At 35.9% G+C, this 9,037-nt stretch overlaps 2 protein-coding genes and 1 pseudogene across 2 annotated transcripts; 2 read left to right on the top strand and 1 right to left on the bottom strand.

Annotated features, from left to right (window-relative positions):
* The first annotated feature begins 1,913 nt into the window (after positions 1–1,913).
* Positions 1,914–2,564, top strand: LOC120264745 (annotated as a pseudogene).
* A 436-nt stretch (positions 2,565–3,000) lies between these two features.
* Positions 3,001–5,163, top strand: LOC120264744. The gene is made up of 3 exons (XM_039272569.1): positions 3,001–3,290; positions 3,996–4,228; positions 4,791–5,163. Exons 1-3 carry the CDS (start codon positions 3,051–3,053, stop codon positions 4,981–4,983), a joined length of 666 nt encoding a protein of 221 aa, XP_039128503.1. The 5' UTR covers positions 3,001–3,050; the 3' UTR covers positions 4,984–5,163.
* A 175-nt stretch (positions 5,164–5,338) lies between these two features.
* LOC120264747 (reticulon-like protein B2) lies at positions 5,339–7,748 on the bottom strand. Its single transcript, XM_039272571.1, has 6 exons — positions 7,647–7,748; positions 7,306–7,480; positions 6,440–6,620; positions 5,843–5,984; positions 5,690–5,759; positions 5,339–5,574 (listed from the first exon to the last, which is right to left on the bottom strand). The coding sequence occupies exons 2-6, from the start codon at positions 7,469–7,471 to the stop codon at positions 5,405–5,407; spliced, it is 729 nt and encodes a 242-aa protein (XP_039128505.1). The 5' UTR covers positions 7,472–7,480; positions 7,647–7,748; the 3' UTR covers positions 5,339–5,404.
* Between the last annotated feature and the right edge of the window lie 1,289 nt (positions 7,749–9,037).

Raw genomic sequence — 9,037 nt, 5'->3', positions numbered from 1 at the left:
ACATGGGAACACCAACTATAAGAACTATCTGCAGTAGGCTATCTCTATTTTTGTTATGACATTAATGCATGTATTTTTACCAGGAAACACCAAGTCATAATGAACAAAGGCAGTGCACCCAATAAACAAAGTTATGACTTTCTGGTTGTTTGGTTAAAAAGAAAAAAACCCAACAAAATAAACATACCAAAAAACACTAAAAGAGACAAGGTATAAATTAATTCTTCCACTTCTTTATATGCCCTACCAGCCAAAGTACAGCCAACATAACTATATTGCAATTAAAAACATGGATACCAACAATCTATATTATCATATCAAGCAATTTTTAAATTTGTCCCTGTCAGGGACCACAATAAAAGGCATTACACCATCGGCAGTAAATTTTCACCATAGACAATACAAGATCAAAAACAAGAAGCAGAACCCCCATCAAAACACCTCACAAGCTAATGACAAAACCCTAACTCATACGACCTTCACCTTGACATAATGCAACTCCTACCAGTACAACCACAGCATGAAAAGGAAAAATAAGAACAAAAATCTCATATTAGGGGTTTCAAGGCAACACTTACAATACTCCGGAGCTTTCTCCCCGCCGGCCGTTTCTCCCAACTCACTGCCATCATGCAATGATCAGTGCTTCCCAAACTCAATCTCGCCTTATCGGTGGTTACAATGCTCCCTCACCCCTTCAAATTACACAGTGTTTCAGAATGAAGATCGGAGTCGGGTATAGATGGAAACCCTCGGAGGTTTTGTGTTCAAGGTCTTACATCTCACCTCGAGAATGATGCCGATGATCGGTGCGGTAATCTCGATATGTGGACAACGCTTGCTAGGGGTTTTTCATCAGTTGCTGACGTGGAGGCGCCAACAGAGCAACTTGAGCTGGCAAGGGAGACGCTGACTGGACTGCTCCGACCGCCACGTAATCAAAGAGGTTCGGGAAAAACGCTCAATGGCTTGCCGGTGTAATGAAATTAAAAGCAAAGTGACAAATTTGATTCAAATTAAAATTCGATGACCAATTTGATACACAACTGAAGTTAAGTGACCCTCCATAAAAATTTTTGCCTAACTTGAGCATTACAAAAATTAAATAAAAATCAAAGAATATTCAACGAAAGAAAGAGTCATTATGAAGACCCGAGAAAAGAACATCCATGACTTGACCCCATTGTGGTTAAATCAAAGTCAACACACTCTCCTTAGCCCATGTTTGACCGCCCCAAACATTCTTCCAATTTTTTGGTAAGGCCAAAATTTGATTGTAATAGTAAAACATTGTATTTCAAAAAAAAATAGTAAAACATTGTTTATTAATCCAGTGACTTGCTCATACATATGGATGAAAATTATAAGTACTATAGTTTTTTGTTTTACATATGACTTTTCAATAAATTATAAAATTAATTTATAATTTAAAAACATATTACTTATATGATCATTATTTATCTCTAATTAAAAAAATTCTAAAATACAAAAATTATCTCGTTGAAAATTATTTTTTTTATTTTTTTTTCCAAATATTATATATAATGGCAAGCATGGTTTCCCAGACGTGAAGGCAAGTGTAACATACTAACATGCTCTTCCCAAAGATTGAAGGAACAAGACTCCCATATATATTTTTGGAGTCTTTCTCACATCATTAATTTAATTTTATTTTAACCATATAAAAACAAAAAGAAAAAAATATATATATTTATATATACACCCCAGTCATATAGATAGCAGTTCTTTAAAATAGAAAATTTTCAAATAAATATTTTTAAAAAATAATTATTAATAATAATAAAACCACACGGTTTTCCATATTCCCCGCCACTTTTGTCGGTTAATCGTCACTCTAAATCCAAATCCACCCAAATAATTCCTTATAACTCCCTCAAGGGCTTCAACTCGACCAAAATATTTTCAAAAAACCTTTTTTTTCCTATATAATTCTTTTTTAGTCCCTCCCAAGGCCCAAGCTCCGACCTCGTCTTCAATGGAGGGAGAGAAGAAGCCGGCGCTGCTCTCCCGGCCATCGCCTTCGTTCCGGCTCCGCTGCGCGAGCCTCAACGCCGTGCGGCTCCGCCGCATCTTCGACCTCTTCGATCACAACGGCGACGGCGAGATCACCGTTGAGGAGCTCGCCCTAGCCTTAGATCGCCCTAGGGGCTCGGAGCCGACCTCACCGATCTCCGCGCCACCATCGATGGCTACATCCAACCAGGCCATCAAGGGCTTGCATACGAGGACTTCGAGAAGCTTCACTCGGCTCTCGGAGAAGCTCTGTTTGGGCAGGAAGTAGTCGGTGACGACGAAGCGGGAGTGAGAGAGGAGGAGGATGAGGATATGGAGGAGGCCTTCAAGGTGTTCGATGAGGATGGGGATGGGTTCATCTCTGCGGCGGAGTTGCAAGCGGTGCTGGCGAAATTAGGGTTGCCGGAGGGGAAGAGCATGGCGAGGGTGATGGAGATGATTTGCTCCGTTGATCGGAATCACGATGGACGGGTGGATTTTCTCGAGTTCAAGGATATGATGAGAAGCATCGCCGTCAAGAGCTCTTGAATTTTTTTAATCTTTTTGGATCCGTAGGGATTTTTTTGGTGTTTTTTTTTGTTATTATTAATAATAATAATTTTTAAAAAAAGGGGTTAAAAGAAGGGGAAATTTGGGAGATTTGCATGGATTACTAATTAAATAGGGTAATTTTTATAAAAACTACTAAAAATTACTAAAAAAATATTAAAAATAATAACAATGACATATTCTTGATATATATATATATATAATTTTTAATCAGTTTAGGTGTTTTTTTATAAGCAGGAAGAATTGTTTAGTGTATTTTTCTGAAAATGAAAAATAAAAATCACTTTTAAATATAAGATTTCAGAGAAAAATAAACAAAAAAAAGTTTAGTGAGGAATATGATATTATGAAAAACAATGGGGGGTTATCTGCAAGAAGAGTAAATATATATATAATAAAGAATCCTGAAAAGATAAACTAGATAAGGCCTTCGTCTTGTTGGACTTCTACTCATCACTGCGAAGCGAATGGTAGCTCCGGCGACGCTTGCCCTCGGCCCATGCGCCGCGCTTCCGCCGGCGGCGACCGTGGCTGGGAAGGCCCGGAGAACTCTGCAGCTTGTGCTTCCTGGTTCTCCGCACCTTCAGAGCTCTGCTTCGTCTCTGCCCAAGTCGTGCATCCTCCGTAATCGCAGGGCTTTGTCTTTCTCCCCCGCGGCCGTCGCTGTAGATTCAGATCAGTCTGGATCGATCCAGACTGAAGAGAAGGTCTGTACCCATAATCAATCTCTGTTCTTGGAGATTTTTGAATTTGATTAGGGTTTGGTGTGTTTGATTGTTGTAGATTTGTTAGGAAATGCAATTGTGTGTAATTTTTGTGCTTATTGATTCCGTTTATCTAGGAATTTTTTTCATTTTTTCTTTAATTTAGAAATTTAACTGAAATTTGGAAGGAAATGTAATCTTCAAACCTCTAGTTGTAAGATGGAGATTTTTGAATTTGATTAGGGTTTTGTGTGTGTTTGATTGCTGTAGATTTGTTAGGAAATGCAATTGTGTGTAAATTTTGCGCTTATTGATTCCATTTATTAAGGAATTTTTATTTTTTTCTTTAATTTAGAAATTTAACCAAAATTTACAAGGAAATGTAATCTTCAAATCTCTAGCTATATAAAACTTTGGTTTTGGGCCTGATTTTGGTGGTTATTGATAAAAAATTAAGCATTTGTGTTTGTTTAATTTGGAAAAAAAAAATTAAAATTAAAATATATTTGATGCAAACCCAGATATATTATTTGAGCATGATTGAATCCAAACTTATATATTTAAATCCATGTTTTCCAAATTAACTGATGTGATATTATCAGTTACTCTAACCAAATGTGTGAGGAAATGAAGATCCAAATGCAAAATGCAAACTTCAAAAATGTCTATGTTGAAGGGTTTTTGTGATGGTTGTTATTGAATCTTTAGGAGAAACCTATGAAATATTACTTTGTGGTGGCAAATGCAAAGTTCATGCTTGATGAGGAGGAGCATTTCAAGGAGCTGTTGTTTGAGAGGCTGAGACTCTTTGGTGAGAGAGACAAAGAACAAGATTTCTGGCTTGTCATTGAGCCCAAGTTCTTGGATAAGTTTCCAAACATCACCAAGAGATTGAATAGGCCTGCTGTTGCGCTCGTCTCCACCAATGGCCCTTGGATTACGTAAGCCATGTCGATGAACTTATTCTCCTTATTTTGTTTTTCCTTGCTCATGAATAATAATTCTTAATGCGCATTGTATATCACTGATGAAAGATAATTTACCAAAGAATGCAATGAAGAACAGAGCATTACATGAATGTTTGTTTGTTTATATGGTGATATATATTAAAGTACTATATATATGATCTATCTGGAAGATAATTTATTTGGAAGGATGAAGAAATAATCTCGAGCATGGTAGAAGATTTAGTTATTAATAATCAAGCAAGGCTTCTTATCAGTGTTGATGATGTCTCTCTCGATTTACTATTATCAAAATGACATTGTTTCTACTAATTTATATGGGAGATTAGGTTTTTTGTTGTTTGTCTGTATTATCTTATACTTTGCTAATAGCAACGTTGTTTGCAGATAGATATTTTACTATTTTTTCAGGTGAATTTAGTGTTGTCATTTGCAAAGTTTAAAAGTTGAAAAGGACACTAGATGTCATCTTGAACTCTATTTTGGTTATTCTTAATTTAGTGTTGTAATATTTAATAGTTTGAAATTGATTTGACAGGTTTATGAAGCTGAGATTGGATAGAGTTTTGGCAGATAACTTCGACGCAAACAGCCTCGAAGAAGCTTTAGATTTTAATCCGGTTGATTTGAAGTTTGACAAACCAGAGAAGTGGGTTGCGCCATATCCAAAGTATGAGTTTGGATGGTGGGAACCCTTTTTACCACCAGTGAACAGCAAAACGAGTTCATAAGTCAGTTTTCATTTCCCGTTTCAACCCAATTTTTAGATAGATTGTATTTTAGGGGACTATGTTGTTGTTATTTGTATCATATGTTGGAACTTCCATGCTGTTAAGGTTCATGAGCATTACTTTGTATTAATAATTCTAATGTGCAAGCGGCTTTCAGTTTCAGTAGATGGTGTTCATCCATGTTTAATGTCTTCTTCCCTGTTTTCTTTGTTTTGCACCTATTTTTTGAGATATTCTCATGTACCATTTCTTAGAATGTAAAGACTAGACTATATATATATAGGTAAAAGTTCAAATCACATCCCTTATCAATGTTCACCAGAAAAACTACCAAAAAATTAGCATGAGATGGTTGTACCGAAAGGATGTTGAATATAATCTCGAAAGAGGGTTGAAATCAAACAGAAATTTCATCAGTTACTTATTGCTGTTTCTTATCAGCAAATGGTCCTCGAGGAATCTTCTGGAGAAACTTGGCATCTAAAATTGCATACTTCTTGTTAATTTCGACCATGGCCTTCTCAGCAGCGGTGTCAACCTGATCTTCGTAGTTCTCATAGAGTGCAGGCAATGTGTAGAGAAGAACAAAAACTGCATAACAAAGAGAAAAACATTGACAAATACAAATTCAGTAATTACAAATGTATGAACAAACCATTGATGATAAAACTAGAATTGAAACAATAAAAAATGAAGGGAGACTGACCAATGTAAGATAGAGTTAGGAAACTAAACCAACTACCGACTACAGAAACAATCCACAAGCCAGCAATGACCTGCAGAACAAACAGACTTTATTAAAACATTTAGGAAAAAAAAAATAGAAGCTGAAAGAATAAACTAGTTCCTAGTATCATACCATCAAGAATTTCTTTAAATCTTTTCCAGAAGCAACATACTGAAAGGTTGCAAAAGCCTCATTGATTTCATATCTAATAGTATGAGCTATGCTTAGAAACAACTCCTCAGACAACATAACCTCTGGAAATTTTGGTGGAGCTCTGCATTTAACAAATCAAATGAATATTAGATCTCATAGCACTTATTTCAACAGTTCTTTTTATGATAATTGAATGAAATTAATGCAAGTAGATAGCCTAGGAAATTGCAGAGCGTAAAAAAAGATTAACAGGATAATAAAGGCCTCAAGAAACTAATCAAACAGCTATGGAGGTGACAAATTAGGCCAATGGAGTTCCTTTTACAGGCACATTAACAAAAAAAAGAGGTCCTATGAAACACATCATGATGCTTCAATCACATAAAATCATTCTACATGGATTCTTCATGTCATGTGCAAAGAATTTCTAAATGCAGGGAAATATTGGAAGATAGAGTATGAAGTAAAAAACCAAGGTAGTTGGGTAGCTTGGGTTGTCTCAGTATGGTAAAATATAAATCTGTGAAACTATCCTTCAATTTTGAAAGAACTGTGAATGCAAGGCTCGGTTTTTACCTGTTCAAGAATGCAGCTGCATTGGACCAGATAAATGACACTGCCAGCGCTAGTATAAGAGAATGGCTGACAAAAGTAAGTAGGTGGTAGCCCATGCATTCAAAAAGAAGCCAGAGAACGGTCACACCAGCAAGTATGCTTGCAGATAACTGCTTATTTCTCCACAATACAATATCAGCAGCTGAAAACACCATGAAAGGATAAACTTATTATACAAAATGGTTAAGTTTAGAAAGTTCTCAAAAACAAAAAAACAAAAATCAATTAACTAAAGACCTTTGTTAATCTTTATGCAATGATTAAATGTTTTTCATCAATGCAGAGCAAGAAATTTCCTCTAGAAAAGCTAATTAGGTAAAAAATATTGAATCCCACACCAATGAAAGAGGTAATTGAAAGCAATAGCAGTAATTTTTCTGACCAAATGATGCTGAGCATTCCCTACAAATTGACATTCCCAGTTTGGTAATAATTCCTACATAATTCATATGCCCTTAATGCAAAATAACTGAAAGAAGCACCCTTGTAATTTCACTAAAAAATGATATTGCATAAACCTGAGGTGCATTTCCCCCATGAATATCATGTATACTCTTCTGTGACGTTCAAATCATCAATTACACTGATGAATTAACTAAATATTCTTATTTTACAAGCATAACTAAATCATCCTGCAAAATCAAAATAAAATTCACGTAGGAAAGAAGAAGAAAAAAATAAATCATGTGCATCATGATTGTATCTTTCGCAACTAGAAATTGGTTTTAGAGCATGAATTTCCCATTAGATAATACCGAAGCAGAGATCAAGACATATGCACACAGCACACAAAAGAAATGATTTTCAAGAGAAGAATTTTTTTACACTTTCCCCTCCGAGAACAGCATGCACAGGCTCCTTTCTCCCAAACAAGCGCTTCTTCCGGAAACTCGGCGGCTCGCCTTCAGAATCCGAAGAAGACGACTCCTTGTACTCGTGAATCTTCTCATTGATCTTCTCCATGAAAGATCCACGCTCCACAGCCTCCACCATCCTCAAAACCTTCAAATCAAACGAAATCGATCTCGAAACCATAAAAAACCAACAAAAACCCCAGAAAAATCACAAACATAATCACAATTCCATTCAATCACACCATTAAACAAGGAAAAAGCATCATTTCAAACACAATCATAGAATAAAAAAACCAAGAGAAACAGATCAAAACCTCGATCGAAATGAGGGCAAAACTAGGGTTAGGGTTTCCCTTTCGAGTTCTTTGGAATTCGAAGGCTCTTCGGGCTCGCTCTCGAAAGAGAAAGAGAAACTGGCGAACGGAGAGGGAAAGACGGGGCTCTTATATATAAACGCCCCCATAATAATCGGGCGGTTAGTGATTCATCGTGTTTTGATCCAACGGCTCTCGTTGAGCCCAAAGCTTGAATTCTTAACGGAGAAGTAACGCCGTCAAATCTCAGTTATGTCCACGTGGACACAGCGCGCTGCTACATGCATGGTTTGGAAACGCTTCTCAAATGCAAATGCTTTTTCAGTTTCAACCTTAATATTTAGTATAATAAAAATCATTAAAGGCGGTCAATTTTTCGCTTTGGCCCCTGAAATTTATAAAATTATGTTAGCGTTAGCCAGGATTGAAAAAGTAAAATATGCCACAACTATTGTAAAGACTATTAAATATTTCATCCTCAATATAAATATATATATATATATATATATATATATATTAATTATAAAAATTTAAATAATATAAAAATAAAAGAAATAAAGTATATACGAAACACTCTTACTTTTACTTCACATCTTCTTATTTCTTTTTTTCATTTTATATCATTTAAAATAAATAAGAGATATTTATAACCACTAAAAAAAATGAATAATTAAAATTAATTCAATCAACGGTTCAAAATACATTAATAGATAGAATAATAATTTGTGGTTACTACAATATAACAATTGCTATAGTAAAATCATCGATGACTAGTTTACTACAATGACATCATCTGCTATGATCCAACTACAGTGCATCCACGGTATATAAGTAATGATACACCCACCGAAACCATTGCCCGAATTACTTTCCGAATGACGTGGCTCACCACTCTCTCTCCTCATCAGATAATTTCTTTCATTTAATTTTTTTTTAAAAAAAAAACTCACCACACACACACTCTCTCGTAACAAAACACACTTACAAAAAAAATGATCTTTCATAACAAAATCCAACTAATAAATCCAAAATCTATACAAATAAATCTCAATTAACAAATCCAACAAATAAATTCAAAATTCACACTCATAAATAGCAAATAGGAATTCTCGGCCAACTCCATCCTCTCCAAAGCACTAAACAAATCGTCGAACATCTTCAGTGCATCCCTCACCTCAACATCGAACCCCCTTCTCCCCATTGTCCAACCCACTTTGGAAACCCCCACCAGATAGTTGTCGTCTTTCTGCAAAGTACAGTGACGCGCAGGATGGAGCTAGGACTAGAAGACACCGTGGCCGAGGTTGCAGGCGTCACCAAGAGGGCAAAATCGGTCACAACGGAAGTCGGGGCAAGGGATACCGGAGTAGGGCGGAGTATGAAAAACAACG

This window comes from Dioscorea cayenensis, chromosome 7 (genome assembly GCF_009730915.1).
Source record: "Dioscorea cayenensis subsp. rotundata cultivar TDr96_F1 chromosome 7, TDr96_F1_v2_PseudoChromosome.rev07_lg8_w22 25.fasta, whole genome shotgun sequence".
Classification (NCBI taxonomy): Eukaryota; Viridiplantae; Streptophyta; class Magnoliopsida; order Dioscoreales; family Dioscoreaceae; genus Dioscorea; species Dioscorea cayenensis.
This window is presented reverse-complemented; position numbering and strand designations above follow the sequence as displayed.